A 24,125-nucleotide genomic window follows, 5' to 3' on the forward strand; every position below is an offset into this window, starting at 1 on the left:
GACTGATGTGTGAAACTGTTAGATATGAAAGGCATGAAGCAAATGAAGTTCTGTACTAGTAAGTATTTCTGCTTCCTCTTATATGATGTTGAAAGAATTAATGTATATTAAAGTGAGTTGAGGACTGTTCAATGCCCAAATTCCTTGCCTAGCGTGCACAGTCTGTAAACGTAACTGTAAATGATCCACTTCATTTTCATCATCAAACACCAGAGAAATTTACTGCTGCCAGGGAGAGAGCTAACAGTGGCTCTTGCTTGGTGATGCATGTTGTATTAAATTTATATAAAATTAATATATGGATGTGGGATTGTCATTTAGTCTTACTTCAGTTTTGTGAAAGTAGTAGTGATCAGCTTTTCGTGCCAGTGGTGCCAAATTGACAAATCTAACATGGTTTATAATTAGCAGGGATGTGCTCTAGTGTCAACTCAGATTTACAGTAGAGAGCTGAGAATTGTAATTGCTTCATTTATGGAACCAATTTATTGGAACAAAATGTTTCTCAGATTCTTATTTGCTGCCCCTAACCCAGACCCTAAATGCATATTTTTTTCCAAGTTGTCTGGCATTATTTGAACATTTAAGCATACAAAGAATGCACTTCTATGCCTTCTTTTGTACTTGTGGAATTTTTCCTATATGGAGCATCAGGAGGAAAATGAGATTGAGTAAACTCAAATGCTGGACCTTGACTATTCAGCAAAGTTAAATTAAGGTCTAATGAAACCCAGTAATGTTATGTATGGGAAATACATAAGGTCAAAATCTATTGGTGGATAGATAAAATCTATAGGTGGATAGATAATTTTAATTAGACCAATACAATCTTTATTTATTTTACTCTAATTTGCAAGGGATCATTGTGCTGGTTTTGATTTGTCCTTCTCCAGGCAGTTGGTTCATGTCTCCTTTGTAACAGAGTTTTTGTTTAGACCCAGTATTTTGGTCATTCTAAGCACTGATTTAAATTTGGACTATATGCTGAAATAATCCGCACTGCTAGCTAACCATATACTCAATGCAGGCAAAAATTACAGGAAATATGTGCCTGAGAAAATACAATTCACAAACAGGAGATTGTGAAATCTGGGTTAAGTGGAAGTGCATTTTGCACTTCTTCTGCACTGATTTCCTTTGTCACTCCTTTCATGTGACTTCATCTTCACTTTGGTTGTTTGTCTGTCATTCCTATTTAGTTGCTTCTTGACATTTTTCCCCATGATTTATTCAAAAGATTTAATGGGCAGTTTGGCAGTTTCTGGATATAGATGCTAATGCAAAATGTGCTTGCTCGAGCATTTCACATCTTTGATGTAATGTTTAATGGGCTAAACCTGAAAGTTAACAATTACTATTTTTTATTAAAAAAAAAAAAAGAAAAATTCCATATTTTGAAACTAAAAATATATGTTCTGTTACTCTGAGCTGTAGCTTTACGTTTTTTAATGAATATTTTGAGATCTACTTAGTAAGAAAATCCCATGAAACCTGCAGTCTAATTTCAGTGTTCTATTTTTAGGGTAATGAACTTGGAGGGATGCTTATTTTTGTTTCACAAATTCAGCCTATGTGTTGAAGATGTACTCTTCTAAAAAACACTATTTCAGTTTTGCTATGTACAGGTTTGGAAAAATTCTTTGAGTATTACAGGAGAGAAGAAAGTGATAGCCAGGCTAGGATTGATCCACTCAGTTATGAGCTGTAGGAAATCAGCTTGGAACATGCAACCTGGTTACTTTTAAATGAACTTACCAGAGTTATCACTTGACGTTCTTGTTTTCATCATGAAGGCTAAGGTGTTAAAAGACCATCAGATTTTAACATTTTAGATTGTTTTTTAACTTACAGCTTCTTCCCTTTGCCTGCTGATGGTATATTTGCATTGAATTCTGAAATTGGGTGCTATATCTATTAAAATAGCTGCAACTGTTGGAGCTGTTAATTGACCTGTGTGTTTGACCTCCCTCAGGCAAAACTTAATGTCTCAGGGCAGAAAAGCTAAATCTTTATCCCTAAATGCTAATGGGCAGACTAATGCAGTTGCTCTGTTTATTTGATCAAAATTTTTTAATAGTGAAAACTGTGTGTCTGTCTGCTTTGTCAGTGGTATCTACAAAAAAGTAAATTTCTGTTGTGCATATGCACGCAATGTTGAAAATAATTATGTGCATTCCTTACAAGCACAGCAGTTATTTTATCCTACATTAAAAAACCAAAAAAATAAGTTGTTAATTTTCATACTAGCTCTATAGATTTTTTTTTCTACGACCAAAGGGATAAAAAGGAGCATGTTGCTTAAAATTGGCTCATCTCATCTGCATTTACTTTACTATCAGCGGGTGTACATGGTAGTGACAAATTCCCAAACCCTACAGCCATCTCACTGTTTAAATGGAAACTGGGTTATTAGAAGTGGCAGTTCAGCTTGAGTTATTCTTCATCTGCCAGTCATTCTACTCCTTTCATTTGATGGGAAGTTAATGACAAAAGGGCTTAAAACCTGCAAAGCAAAACTTCAGAACTGAGGCTTACTTGACATGCATATTTGTTTTGTTTTTTTTTTTAACTTGCTACCTTTATTCAAATCTACTTAGAGATCTCATTAAAATATATTTATTTTGGTCACTTATTATATGTTTTATCAGTAGTCCAAAGGAAAAAATGTCCTCTTTTCATATCTGCATGATAGTAATTCTTGATGTCACCAACAGTGAACTTCCAATTAGCATTTTCTTTAGAAAACAAAGTTCTAGCAGACTTGTAGGGGGTGTTTATACCTCTTTACAGTTGAACAAAATTTTTCAGATCAAAATTTAATTTTGTGCTATGATGGCAGAGGATTCTTTGGCAATAAGTGCTTTGGATGTAAGCAAATGAGTACATGTCTAATGAAACAAGCACCCTTTTTTCCTCCTCATTAGTCATGTGAGGGCTGTGTGTGTTTTTCAGCCATGCTGTTTGATATTTCTGTGTGTATGCATCAGTGGTATTTGGTTTACTCTTTCTGTAAGGAAGTGTTGTATATTTTTCAGCTTCCCTTATTTTTTCACTAAGAATATTGGATTGGCAGAAAATATGTTAAGGTTTGCTGACCTGTAGTCTAAAGTCATTCAGTAATAAAGCCTGATGTTTGTGAATTGCCAGGCTGTAGCACAACACAGTTTTGTGATTACATTGCCTGTAGTTTGAGCAATTTAATTTGGAACTAACTTAGTTACTGCTTGTATTGTTTTTAAAAATTTGAAGGAAACCCCAGTCCAGGTTATTGTGAAGTGTGGTTTTTTAAGAGATCCTTCAAATGAAGTCCTGATAGGATATATGCTCCTACCTCCCACATGTCCCTGCTGAGAAGATTTAATTTTTGATTAAAGTTCTTAACAGTAGACTACTTAGTAGACTAGTGGTTGTGATGGTAGTGGTTCTTAAAAAAGTACAAGTGTTTAAAAAAGAGTAGTTATCTCTTGAACATCTTGAACTGAATTTTAGTGTTAATGTCTGGCTGGAAAAAGCTCTTGTCTAATGTCAAAATATTTGTGTGCTTTTACGTAATTCAGTTTGCAACCTTTAATAAAATTCAGCGTGGAGAAAGATAAGTAGAAGTTGTATATATGAACTGGAGATTGGAGGGGAAAAATGTTGCGTGTAAAATGCAGTTATTACTACAGAGAATGTTCACAGCTGAAATGAGAAATAGCAAGCTGATTAGTTTCTAAGTTATTGACTGTGGTAGGCAGGTGTGAGACAAAAAGCTTTAGTTACGTTGTGTCTTGATTTTTTCCTCATTGCCAATTTGTCGTGCGGTCTGTAATGAAAAACATCTACTTGTATTAAGACTGTAGTGCTTGTATGGTGGTGGAATGGGGAGGGAAAAGGGGATGAGAAGTGGAGAAGGCTGTAAAAAAGATATGTAATTTCAGCTGATTATTTTTGAAATTTCCATGATTAGAACTAAATTCTCAAGTCTATTAGCAGTAATATCACCATCTAGCCTTAGCCAAGTTTTTGGAATTATATCACCATGGCAAATCACAAGTCCCAAACACACTGGTGTTGGGATAGTCATGCAGCCTTCTCCAGAACTGGCTTGGCCCAGCCATCAAATCCTGAAACAAAGGAAGTCTGTAAAGGGAATAAAGGAGCACAACTTCTTGGTAGCTAGTCAAACGTTGATTGTTTTCTTAGATAAAAATGTTAGTGTCTTTCATGGGATAGAGCAGAATGTCTCAACAATGCTGCAGGGCAGTAGTTCTGCGCTAGGACAGGTGAGAAATAGATCTGTGAGAAGTCTTTTTAAGAGTGGGAATCCAAGAGTCACGCTTTTATGTCCTACAATAAAAGTGTCATTTATTGAATTCATGGTTCTTTCATGGTAACATATTGCCCTGAAGACCCTCAGGGGGACAGAAGCACTGCAAGTAAACCAACAAAAATTTATGCCAAAGTTGCTGTACATTTCTGCATTGCCTGACTTGAAGTGTGACAAAAATGAGCTGCAACTATCTTTAGCTATTCACACACACACACTCAGAGAATATTCTGAGTTGGAAAGGTCTCACAAGGATTGTCATATCCATCTTTTAAGTGAATGCCCCATGCAGGGATCAAAACCACAACCTTGGCATCATCAGCACTCTGCTCTGGCCAACTGAACTAATCTCAGGGTCTTGTCATTTTTAAACTGAACAGCACTGATGAGACCAACTTACTGTGTTAAGAGGGAGTGCTTTTATGGATGCAATGTATGTGGTCTATAGCTGTATATGTTTGTATCTTACAGATAACTTAAGAAAACATAAGTCCTAAAAGAATACAAAAAGGAATTGCTAGAGAATCTCCCAAGTAAAAAGTGAGAAGAGGAACTTGCCTCCAGTTGTGCTGGGGAGGTTTAGATTGGATATCAGAAAACATTTTTTGACAGAAATGATTGTCAAGCATTGGCACAGGCTGCCCAGGGAAGTGGTTGAGTTACCACCCCTGGGGGTGTTTAAAACACATAGATGTGGTGCTTGGGGACATGGTTTTAGTGTTGAACACGGCAGTGGTGGGTTAATGGCTGGGCTTCATGATTGTAAAGGTCTTTTCCAGCCTAAATGATTCTATGATCTCTGGGTCAGTATCAGAATTTTCAGGTAGATCTCTGCAGGCAATACATGTATTCATTTGTGCTTCTTCTACATCCCTAGGTTTCTGTGGAAGTTCTGCAGCAGTACATTTAATAATGCAAAGAAGTTCTGCAGCAGGGCTGGCCTCTTCTGTTTTGTCCTGAAAATATTCTTAAAGGTGTATTGTGCCTTCTGATAGTTGGGCAGTTGCCAAAATATCATTGGGATGCTGCCAGTTCTGCACTGCAGTAAATCAGGAGCCTGATTCATGTGTTGTGTTGTGGATACATTTTTGGTAGGGGATTTTTTAGGCAATGTCTATCATTAAAATAAACACATTCAAGGACTTGGCAGTTGTCTCTGTATAAACAGACACTGAATCAAGGCTTCTTAATAGTGTCAGTGATCAATGTTACAGTCTGTTGGCTTTGCACAGCCAGTTCCAAATTTGTGTTATTGTTTGACCTGATTTTGAGACTTCCTTGAATGATGACTGAAGTAATGGTTTTGCACCCTCTTTACTATAAATGTTTCACTGAAAGCTATCATATTTTTGTTGTAATTCTGAGAACTTTGAGGCACTCCAAGCTTTGGTTTTGGTGATGCATTAGGAAGTTGTAAAATATAAGGACAGATTTGTCTGTCTTGCCTTCAGAGTGTTTTGGGTGTAAGATCATTTTATTGTGCTGCTTCTGTAATTGTTTTCTGGTGATTTAGGAGACTATAATTTTTGTTCTGAATTTTTCTTCTGATACAAAGGACTAATTCATGGTACAAGTTTAATATCAAGACTTCAATGACAATAGGTCAATTAGCTTGTGTGCATATATTTGTATAATGTATTTATTAATTGCCTGTTTAATCCACTGTCTTAGACCGACAGGCATTACTGACTCTCTGTAATAATCTCTAATTTGACCAACATTCTTGTGTTATTTCACTGATTTTATTTCAGAAGTGAAAAAAAAATACAAATAACTTAAATACTGTTAAGAAAAATATTCTTCTGATTATTTGTTTTCATAAATACTGAGGAATTGTTTATTATGGTTCATTCTTTTGCATTTCCCATTGTTGCTACCAGGAGTCAAGACACAAGTTTTCATCTTGTCTTGTATAATCATGGACATAAGTAGAAATATGCACACTGTTTAGTGAAAATCAGAAGTTCAAAATTCTGAGTTATCAGTTTTGTTACTGAATATATTTTAACTCTTTCTTAAATTTATTCTTATTTCTAATCTAACTTCAATGTGTTCTTATAAGAAGAAAAATATTTGAAAATTATGTGTGGGTAATGTATCAAGTATCAATCTCTTTTATCTTCTGTGTTTGGGATATACCTCAAGAGCATCTGAAGTGGTCTGGCAGATGTCAGGTAACTGCTTTACTGGCTTAATAAGGAGGATTAGAGGCAGTGCTGACAGTGTTAGTAAGCAGTTTTCTGGTTACTCTGTGTTTGAACACTGCAGTGCTAGTGGGCAGGATCTTCAGGCAATGAGATGTCTACCTGAGAGAACTGTTCAACTTGGACATGTTTGACATCCCAGGGTATCTCAAGGCTAATGTCTAATTCTGGCAATGATAATTCAGTTAAAACAATAAACTACCTATAGCTCTCAGCATGGAGAGGATAACTAAAATGAGCAAAGAGAAACAGGCAGATTAATCTGCTGGAACAAGATCCTATGGAGCATGAGCTTGCAGAGCAATGTTCTTTGGGATTTTTTTCTTATGTAGTGCTTAAATGTCTGAAAGAGCTCCCAGTTCTGACATGTCAAATTTCCATTGTTTCTGCTTCTCTCAAGTGGAGACCTGGGAACATGAGCAATGTCTTTGGAATGACTCTGCTTACTTTCTGGAGTTTATTCTACTTTGAACAACACTGAGTACGATTACATGAAAATGTAATAGGTGCACCTTGGTTTGTAAGTTACCAAAACAATTACAAGTGTTTCAGATGGTAGGAGAATGGTATTATATGTAGTTTAATGTAACTCTTGAATGAATCCTTTAGTGGTTGGAATTTTAAAGAATTGTCGTCTCCATAAATCAAACTAGCTTTTTCACAACCAAGAAATTGTTCTTGCTGAATCCATGACCTTTTTATGTTGTAGCTTGAAAATAGCTCTGAATGGAAGGAAATTCTTGATGTTGAGGATGACTTAAGGGTCTTTCCAGCATCTGGAGTTGCTGGAAGTCCAGTGGCGGAGTGACAACGACACCTCTGTTGCTTACACTTGTCTGTCTCAGGACAGACACAAGTATAAAAGGAATATTAAGCAGTAATTATATGGAAGTAATTTCCATGCTTGTTTCCACTGAGACTTGCATGCTACTTAGCTTTTTTCATGTGCTGTTTTAAAGGAGTTGGCTGAGAAGCCAATGATCAGAAGGTGGGCAGTAGAGGAAAGACTTTGGTTTAGCATGTGCTTTCAAGTCCAGGTACTGGATTTTGCACTGAAGTGATATCTTATTTGACAGAATTAAAGCATGTTTGTCAGCTGTCATCAAAAAGACCTGCAAATTCTTGCCACTGTACATACTTATGATGTTCATCATCTCAGCTGAACCTGAGTGAGTAAGCTTGTGCTTAATATGATTTGTTATTTCAGAGGTTTTAGTAGTGCTGTGTCTCATTTTGATGGAGAATGAGAATTAAATGGATTGCTGTTTTTAAAATCTAGCTATTTCTAAAGAAGTCTTAAAGAAAAGTGATATATCAGGACCTGTTAGGATAGAGGAAGACACTACAGATGGTATAGATATTTGAGATTTATTTAGCCTTTCAACAGGTTGATTTAAATATTTATTGCAGTTTAATATTTTGGAGGGTTTTTCAGCACCTTAAGTAATCAGGAAACTGAAAGCTAAAATTGGAACACCTGTGCTTCTGTAGACAGAATTGATATGTGTGGTGGACATGTGTTCTTGTGAAGAATTTCTTTGATATGCCATTAATATATAATTCACATAAATAGTTACAAATGTGTAGTTGCAAGCATGCAAGTGCTGCTGATTGCTTGATATAGAAATAAAATATTTTTAATTAGAAAATAAAGCTTTAGTTTTAAGTAGTGTATATGTAGCTACATGCTGGTTTGGGAATAAGAAGCTGCCCCTTCTCAGGGCATAAATAGATCATAGCATGAAGAGTTTGGAGCGAGTGCTGGAGACTGTGAGAAAGCCTGCAAACTTCTCGGATTTTGTCGGTCTTGAGATTTATAAGCTCTTGATTTTTGAACTTTGAGTGCCTCTGAGGTCTCAGAGAAAACAGTCATATGCTAGAAAATGTGAAAACCTCAGTCTGAAAATACTGTCTAAACTCATCAGGGCTGACAACCCAGTGATGTCATAGGCCATTGCATAATGACACAATTGAAGTTTCCAGACAGAGCGGTTAGTGTCAGCTATGAAGTTTCTTAGTTAGTTTCTTAGTTGAAGTTTCTTCTATAGTTCTGTCCTCAGTTTTTTGTGTGATTTCCAAAGCAGAAAGGTGTCCTGTCTGGCTGCAGGTTGTAGTTGTGTTAAAGGACTATGTCAAGGAAGCTGGGCAGGGACACACAATGGGAAGACATGGCAATCCAATTTATGCCTTTCTGTTTCTAGCTCCTGAATTCCTATAAGTGAAGTTCTCTGGCATTCTGGGAAATAGATTCCCCAGGAAATCCTCTGCTCTAGAAAGTGTTTTAATACAAAAGTTAAGATTTCAAGGAAATTTATTCAAATTTTGTTCAACTGAAGTTCAGGTTATGAATAAAACCTGCACATTGGTGGCTATTTTGGTATTGGCTTTCAGTTTTGCACCACTGTAAGGTTGCTGCTAAAACTGAATATTCTTCAAATTTATCAGTGGGTAGCTCTATCATAGTAGTTACAAAAGAAGAACATTAAATCTGGTGCTGGAGTCCTTTTGTTGTTGTTTCTGCAGAAGCACAAGCTTACACACTCAGGACAGAATGAGTGTGTATTGATTTTGTTGTTCTTACTGCCCCTAATGAGTGACTTTGGGGTTGACTTCATTCTGATTCTCTGCAGGATAAATTGCTTGTGTCATCTAACTTTCTTGGCAATAAATCTTGTTTTCTGTAACTAGGGAAGTGGGTATCTTTGCTGCTTTTGGTAGGCTGTATAACTTTTAACAGTCCTACGTTTCATCCAGATAAATATCCAGAACAGGAGCTGAGCTGAAGAAAGTTCCCAAAACAAACAACTTTCCCTCAGTCTTAGGTACTTGAAGCAATGTATTCTGTTACTTAAGGCTAACATGTAGGGTAAAGTCTTGCCTGGAAAGGTCTCTGTATGCCTGCTTTGAAATGAATGTGTGTCAATAGTTCCTGATTTCAATTATTTCTATTCCCACTGTGCATATGGCCCTGCAAGAGCAGAGGGAGGGAGCAGAGAGGAATTCAAAACTAGAATGGAAGTGCTGTTTGCTGGGTTAGGTGAGCTTTGCTTTCAGCCAGATGTGAATCATGGAATCATTAAGTTTGGAAAAGACCTCTAGGATCATTGAGTCCAACCATTAGCCCAGCACTGCCACTAAACCCTCTCCCTAAGCAGATCTACACATTTTTAAAATACTTCCAGGGATGGTGACTCAAGCATTTTCCTGGGCAGCCTGTTCCAGTGTTTGGCCACCCTTTCAATATCCAATCTAAACCTCCCATGGGGCACCTTGAGGCTAACTTGTCCAATTGTTTGTTGCCTGGAAGAAGAGCTGGCCACAGCCTCCCTTCAGGCACTTGTAGAGAGTGATAAGGTCTCCCCTGAGCCTCTTTTTGTCCAGGCTAAACACTCCCAGCTCTCTCAGCTGCTCCTCACAGGACTTTGCTCCAGACCCCTCAGCAGCTCCATTGCTTTGTGGAGCTTTCACTGCACTTCACTCTCCTCATGCGTGACAGCTGCTGCTTCAGTGGTTGTGGTGATGCTGGCCAGCAGTGGCATCCTTACTAAACCAGTAATAGGAAAGATCTTACCTCAGCAGATGTCTTTCCTTTTTACATCAGCTTGACTGACAGGTGCTATGGACCTTCCCCTTCACTCTCCTAAGCTGAAAAAAACCCCCTTGTCTCTTGAAGGATGCCTTTGTGGAAAGGTCATCAGCATCAATCCTGCTTCAGCTAATTCCTGATGAAGTGCTTATGTGGACTTAATGCCCTCCTGCAAACCCAGTCAGGGAAGTGTCCTGTCTGCAATAAAGCCTTTTAAGAACAATTTTCCATTGTCTCTTTGGCAGAAGAAATATCTTTAGGACAAATAAAGTTTCTAGAGTCTTCTGTGGGCTGCCAGGGGTAGGCACTATTCTAGCAGTGAAAGAAAACTTTACAATTAGGCTTATTCTCTAGAATTCAGTATTAATGTTTAAAATCGAATGTAAAATGTGAATGCAAAGAAAACCTTTAAAATCTAAGTCTTCTCTGCTGGGTAAAATGGGTATTTGCATGAGTCCTCAGGTGGCCTGAAGAAGTACTTTTGTAGTTCAGCATCTGCTTCTTCTATAGTTTTTTCTGTCTTTCATGACAGGCACAAAAGTCCTGAAGAATGCAAATGCATTGTTGATGAACAAATGTCAAGCATAGTACAGAAAACATGGAAGCTTGATTGAAAGCCACATGATGTTTGAATAGGATTGTGGAAAGCCCAGAATTCCATTTCCTTAAAATGGAAAGACTTGCACGTGTTTCTTGTGACAGTATTGTCTAGCAAAAGCTGGCTGCCAAATGGCTTTGTTGAGCCTTAATTCTAATCAACTGGGAGTGTAACAAGTGTTAAAAGTGCAGGAGTTAAATATATTTTCATATGAAAGGAATAGATCAGTGTTTCATTTGCCTTTTTTTTTTCTGAGAGAAGCGTGTGGGTTCTGGAGAAAGAAATGTGTTTGCTATACATGTGGGATTTTTTCAGATGTTTTGCTCAAGACTGTATTAAGACACTACTAGTTGTAAAAAATGAAGAGTATTAATACCCTACCTATGTTCTTTGCTCTTGAAGACTTGGAAATATTTATGATGTTTTGGCTGACAGTAAAAATTTTAGAAGAATACAAAGTGTATTTCAGGGAAGATACCTTGAATGCAGACACATTCTGCAGTAATATTCCACTACTGTGACACAGCTATATTGAAGTTCTTTTTTATTTAGATAATTAAAGTGTTGAGTTCAGTAGATATGCATGATTTAAATAGCTTAGAGCTTAGAAATTCTCAGAGGTAACTGTAAAAATAAAACCAGTTTCTAAGTACACATAAAGCAAAGGGAAAACAAATTCAATTACATGGTATTCCTCAAGTTTGGTTTATTTTTTAATCAGTTCGTTTAGCTGTCAAATGAGGAGATGCTTAATTTGATTATTTACAAAGTGGATAAAGTATGATGTTCATGATGGATAAGTGAGAAGTACCAACAACTTCTGAAGAGACAACTTGCAGAGAAAGAGAATAAACCTGTGAATTGGCAAAAAGAAGAGATGGACGATTGACTGAGTGAAGAGTCACGCTATGTGTGATTAAATAAGAAGAAATCAAACCATTCAGTTGAATGAATAATCATTCTAGGTGTTTGTTTGTTTGTTAAGTGATTCAAAAGTAGATTAAAAGGTAGTCTTAAGCATTTGCATATTGAATATACTGACTGTATATATTATATATACTGACTGGTGCTTGTGAAAGCCAGTAGCTGCTTTTCTCTTTGGAGTTAAAAGATGTCCAATGAGAAAAGATAACTGGAGCCCCTTACAAATAGGTGGTTTGAGAGAGGATTTCAAAAAGTTAATCAATCAAGTCTTCAAACGAGGACATAAGAGCTTGGATGTTAGTAGATTTGCAAAAGTTAAAATAATTTCTATTGGTCTAATTTTCTTCTACTTCAATTATTTTATCATTGGAAATGCCTTTCTTGAAGCATGGGAAGATCTTCTAGATTACTTTTGCTTTAGAATTATAAAATCTGTGACCCCATGTTCTGTTCTATTAACTACACTTTAATACTTGGTCAAACTGCCAGATTTTAGGAAAAGGAAAGGAATAAACCACCCCCAAGACCACAATACTTATTATGTGATAATATAATGTGCTGTAATCCACATGGAAAAATTATTATTCACATTCTAGTACAGTTGCTTCCCAGGTATTTGGGAAATGACTTTGTCTGTATCCATTGCTGAAAATTTCTATTTCAAAAACTTTCAACTGTGATAATTAGTCCAGATTATTTGTAGGTAGAATGACAGGTGTTAAAGAACATAATAAAGACCCTAACAGACTTCCAGTTCAGCAGCAGTGCTGTTGTGTGCCTGTCAGCATAGGATTAGTGGGGAAAGAAGGAAAGTCTGAAGATGTTTAACTTTACTCAGGTGCATGTTAATGTTTTTAGGAATGATATTTTGTTGGAAGTGCTGGGTATTTTTTTGTGTTTAACCTGGTTCTCTGCACTTATGCCCAGTGTTGATTTTTCTAGACCAAAAATTTTGAGGGTGATACAGACCCATGTAAGAAGCAAGTGAGGCACATTTCAGAATAGGCAGCTTAGAACACTTCAGATATGTGAATCAAAATGCTGTTGTTTTAGCAGTGGGACTGTGTTATTGCTTTGTTCTTTATGGTCTATCAATATAAAGAAGTATTCCTGAAATCTTGCATTTTGAAGATGTTGTAACTTCTGGTGTGTGTGGCTGACCAGCATCACTTCACTGGTCAGGACATTGGCTGCTAGAAAAGAAATACAATCTCCATCTTCTTGTTGAGTTCCTCTGTTCTTGGCCATAGATTGTGTTCCCTCAATTTCCTCTGCTAATTTTCTATGTTCCTCTCCTTTCTCTCTCAGGCTTACATTATACAGTGGAAAATGAAAATGGAACATGTTTTTAGATTGGACAGTTTGCTCTCAGCTCTTTTAGACTAGCACATTTGTTTTGAGGACCTCTGTGTATGTACTTCTTAAATTGCAGTTCTTAAAATGAAAAATACACTGCTAACATGTACATTGCCTACTAAGATTTAAGATTAGATTTTAATACTATGCTGTCATCATTGTTAAAAGATGTAGGCTGTTCTTACTTCAAGTAGACCTAGTTGTTGCTAAAGACTTGAGACATATAATTTAAAAAATGAAGGTGCTACAAATTCATTAATCTGCATCTCTTAGTGTCACTAGGGATGTGGTTTTCCATAAGAATACTCATGCAGTTCAGAACAGTGAACTCCATTAGTCATGAATTCAATTAGTCAGTTTCTCTGGAAGAAGCAGGAGTGGTAGAAACTGAAGTACAGCGGAGAGATTCTCAGCACTGTCAACATGGAGTGAGACTTCTACTGCAGCTATTTTATTTTCGTGTCCAGACGTTATTTGAACTCACTTATCCAAAAAGAGTCTAATATGAAAAGGATTTTGTATTACTCAAGGAGCAACATCTGAATCTACAGTAGAATGAACTGTGCCTGGATGACAAAGTCTTCCTCATCCAGCTCCTCTACAGGTTGAAGAGAGGGGAAGAGAAACTTGTTGCCCCTTCTGTCGTGAATTTGTTCTGGTGCCAGGAAGAGATGTGAAAGGGGCAGTGCTTAGCAGCAGCAGATAATGGTGACTGGCAAATCTGATGTAGGTTTGCCATCTGCAAATGTCTCTAACCTTGGAGAAAGGCATGCTGATGCAGAAAGGAAAATTTCTGTCTTGAAGAATGGCTTGAGAAGAGGATGGCTAGTATTGGGAAAGGATGCCTTTATTTATAGAGAGAAAGATACTACAGCTCTCTTCAGCAAGAACTGAAGAACTGTCATTCTTCTTGAATGCATTTGATAGAATACAATACAGCATATTTACTGTAGCTTGCCTTCCTTTAATCACTTACAGTTATATTTAATTTGAATTGGGCTGTTACCAAATGAATAGATAGATGCTTTTAATAAAGTCAAGTAAATGAAATTGAGCATTCTAATAATGTATATGTTTGCAGGTGTAAATTAGAATAGTTTCATGGAATTATTTTTTTAAATAATTGAATTGTGTCTTCCTTCCATAGTTTGGAGCATTTTTGCCTCTTTGATGTCCTTTGTAGTGCAAATTCGGTACTGCTGTGAGTAATTTAAATCAAGTGTTTTAAACTATGTTATTTTATTTTTTTTTATTCCAGCCCTGATGATATTGGTACCTGTTGGTATATCCTGCTGTCTGGTTCAGTCTTCATTAAAGAATCCATGTTTCTTCCAAGGAGCAGGTATGTCAGCTATGAATGTACTACATTCTGGATTTTAAACATAAATCATGAGATGTAGAGAATTTTTAGAATTAAAAGGCAGTGTTTTATATTTAATGAATCACAGAAGAGCAAATCTAAACACACATCTCCTGCCTTTAGTAGCTGTGGTAACTGTTTCATGCCCATAGCTAGAATTGAAAGTCTGTCTTTGTGGACAGTGTATAACTGTCCAAAGTGTCATGCAGATGTTGTTGATTTAAAAAAAAAAAAAAAAACAAACCTAAAAACCTGAGAAATGGAGTGAAGTGCTGAGTAGTCTCTTCCTGTGAGTAATCATACTTCAAATTATAGGATGCACTAGAATTTGGATGTGGATGTTTTCCTTTACTTACTGTGCACAAATCTTTGGTTTTAGTATATTCTTAGATGATGTTACTGCAGGTTTTGCTGCTTCTGTATAACATCATGAAAATGGATTTTCAATGAAGAGCAGTTTATTAGATGGAAAAAAAAAAGTTTGAGTGTGAGGTACTCAACATTTATATTGCCCCAGTTAAAAAAAAAATAATATTTTGAGCTATGGAAAAAAATGCAAGTGATTGCAAGGATTTTAGACTAAAGTGACTAAGCTTGATCATTTTAATGGAAGCAGAGCAGAATTATTTTAAAATATGCTGGTTATATGCATATTCATTCAGACTACCATAGAAGGCTGCTTTATATTACATATATGGCATGTAATAAAATTTGTGAAAGGCAGAATGAAAGAATGACCCGTCTATGTACAGTATCATGATAGGGAAAGAAATGGAATTTTTTTTGCAATTTTAAAAGGTGGGAAACCACTTCATGGCTAGTGTTGGTTGGCAAATGAGACATTAGATCTTCAAATCTGCCTTCTAGTGGGAGAGCAGTGCAAGTCTGGGGACTTCCATTTGATGATGGTGGCATGTTCTTGGTGAAACCAAGTGTCTTGTGTCTGTCAGGCACTGCTGATAAAAAGGTATATTGGATGTGCCATCGAATAGTTAATGCTGAAGGTGCAGAACTGATTATTGGAAAAAGTAGCACAACAAGGGATTATAGGAGCCCAACTTCTGGCAGAGTGGAAATTGTCCCATATGTCATCCATGAGCAGGCAGTGCCAGGACAAAAGCTGGCAGAAAGTGCTACCTGATGATACCAGGAGAAGAGATGCATAATATCTGAATTAATGTGGGGTGGCTGTATATAGGCCATGGCAATATCTTCTGTTTCTCTGAAATAGAGCAATATTGCCCTCACTCACTTGGGCACCTTGAAGAGAGGTGAGATTTAGTAAGATAAACGATGAGCTTGAGCTTCCTGGTAGAATGAGCAGAAAATTACAGATTTTGTAATCTGTGATCCTGTGGCAGTAAGCACAGCATTAAGTGCTGTTCATGTGGAGAAATGTGTAAAATGACATCTGGGACAGTGTCTAATACCTTAGTGAAATACAGGCATGGAATTTGTGATACAAATAGGTTTTACAGTTGTGGGTGAGGTCAAGATGCCAAATCTAGTGTGTTGGGAAGCAAAGGCAAGAGAGACAATTTATTAATTGAAAAAGATAACTTAAGTCCATGAAAGCAAAATTAAGGAACTTTAATTATATGAGATAGAAAGTATTTCAGGAGAGTAAAACCAGAGTCTTTCTAGTGAGGGGCTTTGTGCTTAGAAGCTGTAGTCATTGAATGGTAGGTGAGTGCCTTATTAAAATTTAGGACAAGGTTAATCGGGGCTTTTTCTTTCTAAATGAGTAAGTTGCAATTGGGCTTTAGGCTCATCCATGAATATAAATCTTGGCAAAAGTGAGAGGGCACCCAGGTGAAAATTCTGATCTGGAATATTGGTGGCTAATAAATGATTTATTGATTGATTTATTTAGTGGGAAAATGGCCTGAGAAGAAAATTAAGTTTTCCAGCTTTACTTATGCTGCCAGTGAACTGCTGGGAGAGAAATCGCAAACTACTCAGTTATACAAGCCAGGCAGAAGAGAATGAGTGGCAGAAATGCCAAAGTAAGATTTTAGGGTGCTCAGAAAAAAGAGAGTGAGACCTAATGAAAAGGCTGCTGTCCAGAAAGAACTGATATGGTGATATTCTGGAATCTGAGCAGTAGTGTCAAAAGTGGACAGAAGATGGTTACTGGATAAGTGTTTGCTGAAACCGACTATTTGCATATACAGGGGGTAAAAACTTCAAGGGCCTTTTTGAGCATTGCATAATTTGTGCATCTTGATGTCCTTTTACTGCTGAAATGAGCTGGCTATGGTTTAGCAAAAGGAGCACATCCTCATGCATCATTGACATCAAGTGATAGGAAGAGACCTAAACATTGCAAAGTAATTGATTTTGTTTGTCATTTGAGTAAACTAAATTTGCAGTAGTAAATTAATATTTACACTATTTTAATGTGAGCTTTTCTCAGGTTAATCCATTTAATCTTTGCCCATCTAAAAAGCCACTAGGATATTATTTTGCAACATGTGTAACTTCTGATTAAGAGAGCCAAGAAGTCTGTGTAGGAGCAATCAAATATGTAGAAAGCAAGAAGTATGCTCCTTTCTCCAAATACAATTGACTTAGAAAATTCTTATTCCCCTAACTTTTTTTTCCCAGAGCCAAATGTAATTCACCCCTAAGCATCTCACCATCCAAAACTCCTCATTTTTCTCCCCCACTTTAAAACTATTCTCTCTTTTTTTTGTCAACCTGCCCCATGCACCTGCAGTAAATCCCTTTGGACAGGTTCTCTGGGCTGCTGGTCCTTGCTCAGACTGAGGGCTTCCCCATGCTTGTCCTGACCTCCTCAAGCTCACCTTCGTTGAATAATGGCTGGGTAGTAGCTGACCAAATTTAAAATAAAACAAGTGTTGTCATCCCACTAATTCCACCCCCACTCCAACCCCTGAATTTCAAGAGCATTTGCTATTTTTTTGGATTTCACTCCTTTAAAATGAATGTATTTACATGCCAGAGCAAAAGTCATATCTCAGAGTAACTTAGACAGACCTAGTGGACAAATCTGCCTACAGCTTTGCAGGTTTGTTCTCAGTCCTGTGCAGAATTTGACCTTACTCTTCAAACTTTGTGGTAGTTGGCATGTGAGTTAGTAAAGAACAGGATAGTGGGCTCTCACTAGATTTGAACTGACACTTGCAGGTACCTTAGTGCATTTGACTGCCTATGCTCAGCATATTATTTGCATTTGGGTCCTCTAATAGCTGAATTGCCTGCATTAGTTTTGAATACAGCATCCTCAGAGTGGTTGGTACCACTGGAAATGCTCTTTTGTTTTATATATCATGTCAGGTAAACTCACTGTATTTCTTTCTTCCAAATCCTTGTGTCCCTGGCTTTCATTTCTAGTGTAAGGTACCATTTAAAATTCTTTCATTAGAGACACTGGGTTTAGCAGATAGTTAATATATAGTTGGACAATAAGAATGTTTTTAAAAGTACCCTCTTCCCCCACCACAAAGATGTCTAAAAGCATAAGAAATGACCACCCCCCTGCTTTTACACTGCTGTGGCTTAGGAGCAGCACACCCTAATTTAGTGCCCCCCACCTAGTGAGAGTCTCCCAAACCAGACACCTCTCACTTCCCTCCCCTCTTTGGTGGGAGACACAAAGGCAGAGATCATGAGTTGGGATAAGAACAATTTACTGGAAGCAGCAATGAGATAAAATGGACAGTAACAGCAGCAATACTACTAAAACCCATGTAAATAAAAAATAGCACAGCAGTCCAAAATGAACCAGCTTTGTAGGATATGAGATATGCGAAAATAGCTACCTCTTGAAACAGTTCAAAATGAGTGTCAAAGCTGCCAGTTTTTGCCAAGGTTTTATAATGAACTGGATGACTTGTAAAATTACTAGTAACTAGCTACTAGGCAAGTCTTTAATTCCAAATTAAAAAAAAATAAGTTGTTCAAGATGGGATATTGGAATACATGAAGTCCTAAATCGAGTATTTAGCTTTAGAAACTTTGACATCTAAACCGTGTCTGTTTTTTTTGAAAATTGCATGGGTTTAATTTTTTTTCCTTGTTGTAATACAGTTTAGCTTGTATTTGTTCAAATTCCAAGCCATCAGCTAGCAAATAGTGTTCATAAGATAAGGCTGGATTTTATTGTCTTTAATTTATTATTTTGAGAAAATATACAGTCCATGATTTTAAAGAATTGTGCTCTGAACAATTAAAGCTACCATTTATTTGGTGACATGAAGTAAGGCTTTATCTTGTTCTCCTGTTAATTTCTGTGAATTACAACTGTGAAATTTGACATTTTAATATGAGGGAGACCATCTCTTTTCCCTTCTACCCCTTTCCCCTCATTTTTCCCATTAGTATCTACATACTTCTTCATTTACTTTAACATATCAGGCATATATTATGTTAAACTAAACATTCCTTAATTCTTTCCTCCCACCATGACCATCAAACTAGCACAAATTAACACTCAGTGCCCTCCTAATTTCCCCTGGGCATCTGTACCCTGAAGCAGTTCACATGGTAGAATGAAGTTTATGTATGAACTCCAGAAAATAAATGAGCAGAAAATGCAATTCCCTGGGGGCTGTCCTGGTTCTCCTGTGTTTTCACATGGCCACTGACAGCAACTATGTGACAGTCCCTCTGAATGTCTTTTGGAATGGCCTCCAGCTTGCCTTGGCCTGCTGCATGCTCTCACCATGTTTGGCCATTTGCTTGGAGTTCCTGTGTGGTTTTTCTACCAGAACTTTGCTTCTAGTGTAGACTCCACTGGGTTCTTTTGTGTTCCTTGAATGGGAGCTCCATCACCAAAAGGTCTCCTGGACCTCGTGCCTGCTCTTGGCCTCCAGAGGATGCAGTCATCTCTTAGCAGCAACAAAATACAGAATTGCTGGGCAGTTTTTCTCAGACCATTGGCTTTGGTACTTGGGGATTTCTGCTTTTCTCCAGAATGCTTCCCAGCCTGTCTGGGTAGTGTGTGCTATGCTGCTCGGGCATCCTGCTGTGCTGATTGCCACCCGTGAACCAGGCATTAGTTTGCACTGCTTGCTCATCTGCTGCTTCCTTCCTGCAGCCTCTTCTCCTTCCCTGCTGCTACCTCCAACCAGTCCTCCTCTCACTGCCTCATATGGCAATGGAAAGCTGCTTTCCCTTTGGCAAGTTCACAGATTTTACATACAGGAGCAATTATTTAAGCTTTTTCCTCTAATTAAAAGATTTAAGTTTTGAAAGTGAAAGAACATCTATTTTTCATGATTTTCAAAATTAAGAGGGATGTATGTGTTTAAATATTGATGGTTTAGCCCTCTGGTCTTTCCCATACTAAAACAACTTAAAAATGGAGTGGAATATCTAATCATAATAGAGAGTCATTGAACAAATTATGGACTTCTTTTGAATGGGTGTAAAGCAATAGAAAAACTCAGTTTATGCAGAATGTTTTGTCCTCATCCAAGTGCATCCTCATTAACTTGTGAAAGTAATCTTTCAGGATTTTGGCAGACTTTTTTATTTTGACAGGTAATGAATGTGAGTGTAATGGTGCTGGAGCAGAGCCCTTGGCTATCTACATGCAGTTATAGAGCTTTATGTATCTCAAACATACTTCCTAATTTTTGTGATGTCTGAATCATGCTGTTTTGTGTGGTTTACATATATCTAACCGATGGTGTATTTATATTCTGAATACGGAATTGCCTTTGATTGATTTTTTTGAGTCAGTAAAATTATGCTGATAGCTTTAATCACAATGATAAAATCCTTCTCTCACTATGACTCATATATTTGCAACTAGAATTTATTAATATTGGCTATTACTGGCTGACACCTATGAGATAACAGAATGAAACTGGGATTTTAACTGGGAGTGATCAGTATACACAAATATTTAAACTATGATAAAATCCCCTAAATTTTTTTTTCCCCTGAGCAGGAAACAGAATTTTAGAACAATGGACTTGTGGGAGGCTCAGAGTTGTACTTTTGGGAACTGCTGGTTTAGTTGTTTAAGCTGCAGAGAGAGTTGATCAAGAGCTGTGTGGAGCTTATTTAGCTTTCTCCAGGTTCTGAGTTGCTTATGGCTAAGGATTTGCAGCATTGTGATGGAAACCAAGACCATACACTGGACATTCACAGAGAAAAATAACTTCCCAGGTTATAGTTTCAGAGAACATCTGTTAAAGTCTGTTTATGAAGTTACTTGGAAGTGCATGCTTTGGGTTTAGGTTGCCCATGAAACTCTCTGTCTTGAATAGAAAACTTCTCTGGTTTTGCTGCTGCTGGATTTTCCTGTGACCTGTTTGTTGTGTTGGTGTGTCTGTATCAAGCTGCTGGTGTTCTGGAGCCGGGCTCATGGTTGTCTCTGAGGGCTGGTGGGCAGGCATAGAGTGTGGTATTGCTGTGGGCTGACCTCCCTGCTGCCTTGTCCTCTGTCTGGTTTGAATGCCTTGGTTCAGCATTTCAGTCCCATCAATTGAAACTGAGGCATGCAGGAGTGTGATCTTAGGGTTTAATCTAGGAAAGACTGAGATCATGAGCTGAAGGAGGAAGCTGGAAGTAGTAGTGACGTCAGTCCATTTATGACTGTGTGGCTATCAGAATGAATTTTAAATAGACATTGAGAAATGAACACTAATTGCTTTGTTCTGTCTGCATTTACCCAAAAGACTGCATTTTTCTTTTTGGATGGAGGTGTTTACTGTTACCTGCAAGCAGAAAATTAGGTGTATCACAGCACAGTGTGACCGATTACTTATTGAGATTCAAACTCCTAGAGAAAATAAAATCTTGCTTACAAGAGGTAGCATTTTACTGGGAGTGCCTGATCTGGCCATCTACCTTGAATTTGCTCATCTCCTGCTGGTATGATGGTCAGTGCTGCCAGTGAAATCCAGCACTTGCTCGTGTGGGTCATTGCAGGCTTCCTTATGAGGTTCTGGAGGAGCTGGAGCTGCCGTGGGGCTGTGGCTGAGCCCAGCTCCCCGAGAGCTGGCTGGCAGGCAGGGCATGTGGGGAGGGTTTCAAGTGAGTCTGACTTCATCACTGCAGACACAGTCAGCTCTGGCTGAGCTGAATTAGCTGAGCCATAAATTGATGGGTCTTGTGAGGTTGCCTGCTATTTCAGCAAAATTTGCGATTCAGAGCACAGGCTACATGTCACCCAAAAGTGTCCTTAGAGTCTGAAAAAAATGGTGTGCAGGTTTCTTTGAATATGAATAAATAAAACTATTTTTACAGCTAATTTATCCTTTATCCCATCCATCTTCTGTTCTGCTGAGTAATTGAAGAGTTTATTGAGGTCTGAGACTGATCATGACAGTATCTGAGGTGTTGGGAAATAGAAGAGGAGACAGTTCCTAAATGATGAGATTGGCTGGTGTCTGGTGTTGTTCCTGTCATATTTCAGTGCTACTGGAATTTTGTTTTTGTGGAGCTGATAAAATGTTAAGGGACTTAATCTATTACACTGGCATCTTTTGAAAACAAAAATAGAAATTCAGCGTTGTGTGTCTGGTGCTACCAGGCTTTCTGCCAAGTTTGTAATGACAAGATAACAATGAAGCCAAAAGTGTCAAATGACCTGAATATGTTTTCAGTGAGCCTGAGTTGTTTTGATTCCTCTTCAGGAGAGGGAGGCTTTCAGGGGTGGAAATGCCCATGGTAGGAGAAAAGCAAACTTCAGGAGCTCTCACAAATGCCAACTTTATACCAGTTTCTAGATGTATAAACTTACAGCTGCAGATTTCTGTCTCTTTCTATGTGAAAGACCCGACGATGGGCTTGAGAAGGTCTGGATCACCTGCTGGTGCTCAGGGGCATTTGTGGAACGTTCACAACCATTTCATATGCTTTCCATTGGGGAGACACCATTAATTGGTGGTGCAGAGCTTGCAGATTCAAGAGATCCTTGGGTTTGGTGTTTCATAGTTTCATGCGTGGTAATTGTAAAGCTGAGTCAAGATGACAATTCCTGCCACTTCTAAATGCCTCTGTCAGTGCATTTGAATAAGTAAAGGAGTTAGGCTTTTCTTACATTCTGCTTTATTCACTTCAGTGGCGTTTATCTTCCTCATTGAAACTGTGGCTTTGTGAAAATACCTCAAAATGAAGTGTATCTACTTTACTGAAAAAATGGCACTTGTGATACAGAGCATGGAAACAAAGTACTCAGCATTCTAAATCCAGACCACTGCTTTTTGGAGAGTTTTGCCTGTGAACCAATTTAGGTTATTTTTTGCATTTGCTTTACAGATTAAGTATAATGAAAATTTTTCAGTGGGATATTGCCAATGCCAATGAAAAACAAAATCTAAGATAACACAGGCAGTAGATTTTATCTGTGTAAGCATGAATGCATCTTAACAGCTCAAAGTAACTGAAAAGGACCATAAGGAAAAAATAAAAATAAGCAGAAGTGTTTAACAACCCAGATTCATGGGGCATAATTTTGAGCAGAAAGCGAGGAGAAGAAAGGAGAATCCTTTAAGGTAGCTGATAGAGGCAACATAATCTTTGATGACTCTGACTGATACCAACTCTCAGATCCCATTTCTTGAAATCTTAAAAAAATTGGGTTAAATTTTTGACTAATTTTTGAAAAAAATATGCTGGAATAGTGGTGGGGGCTTTTTGGGCTTTTTTATTATTATCTTACCTCACCCATCCATCTGGGTGCAAAAAAGATTAATTCCACTGGAAACACTCACTTTTTTTCCTGATGACATTTTATTCTTGTTCAAAAATTTTGGTGCTGTTTAGTTGATTGCCTGGTTTCTAAAATCTGCTGCTGTAAAAGCTGGCCTTGAAACAGTATGGTTTCATTGCTGACTCTTCTTTTTAGCTTATTTTGTGTCTCATTGGCTAGAAGCACCTTTCCAAACTCAGCATTAGGTTCTCTAATGGAGCATGTCACAATTTGAAGTCATTAAGAGCAACATCTAAACAATCTTGGAAACATTGTTCATCTTTGTTTTTGCTTTTACTGCTCTTCTGTACATTATAATTATGTGATATATTTTATTTCAACAGTACTCACACTTTGAAATTTTTTTTCTAAAATTTCAGTTTTGATTTTAATATTAAAAAGCTGTCTTCTAAAATTGTAATAAATTTCTTACATATAAATGGGGATGAGGAAAAAAATTCAGAATTCTTTTTGAGAAATTACGTAGGGGAAAATTCTCTGTATAATAAAGTAAATGGTTATTTAAAAGTTAAATGTGAGACCCATTACATCAGGGTATCTGCTACTGCTTGCATAGTTAATTATACGTACTTGTCTGAAGAAAATAGTTGCCTTTTCACAGTGGATATTATGTCCTATTATGTAATCTCTTCCTTCTGATTTAAGATTTCCTCTGATTCAATTTAATAGTACTTAAGGTTTTGAGTTGTAGTACAAACCTGCAAAACATCAAAGCCCCCTTCAGTTACTTGGGAAAGCTGCATTATAGGATTCTCGCTGAGGTCAAAAGAAGACCCTGTTTGTTTTATGTGCTCTCAGGATCTCTGGACAAGTTTTAGAAGTGTAATGAACTGAAGTAATCTGGTCATTGCTTACCTCAAAATTAAAACAAAAGGAACTGTGTGCAAATATAGCATAAAGAATACCAAAATGAGAAGTTATACCCAGGCAGAGAGGGGGGACAGAGGACACTGCCCTTTCTTTGCCTCGTGTGAACCTCTCAGGATCTAAACTTTCATAAACATAATTTTGCTGAACAACCATCTAGATAAGCTGAAGTAATGATGATGTTTACTTGTGTATTTGGAGGACTGTAGAATAACTGAAAGGAATTAGA

At 37.4% G+C, this 24,125-nt stretch overlaps 1 protein-coding gene across 3 annotated transcripts in view; it reads left to right on the top strand.

The window, feature by feature from the left end:
- The window catches only part of RAPGEF2 (Rap guanine nucleotide exchange factor 2), a 184,422-nt gene that overhangs the window by 60,607 nt on the left and 99,690 nt on the right, over positions 1–24,125 (top strand). For all 3 annotated transcript variants that reach the window (XM_066548221.1, XM_066548222.1, XM_066548224.1), the window contains exons 3-4: positions 2–58; positions 14,236–14,319. In XM_066548221.1, coding sequence (XP_066404318.1) covers positions 2–58; positions 14,236–14,319 — 141 coding nt within the window. The remainder of the gene's footprint in view (position 1; positions 59–14,235; positions 14,320–24,125) is intronic.

Source organism: Molothrus aeneus, chromosome 4 (assembly GCF_037042795.1).
Source record: "Molothrus aeneus isolate 106 chromosome 4, BPBGC_Maene_1.0, whole genome shotgun sequence".
NCBI lineage: Eukaryota > Metazoa > Chordata > Aves > Passeriformes > Icteridae > Molothrus > Molothrus aeneus.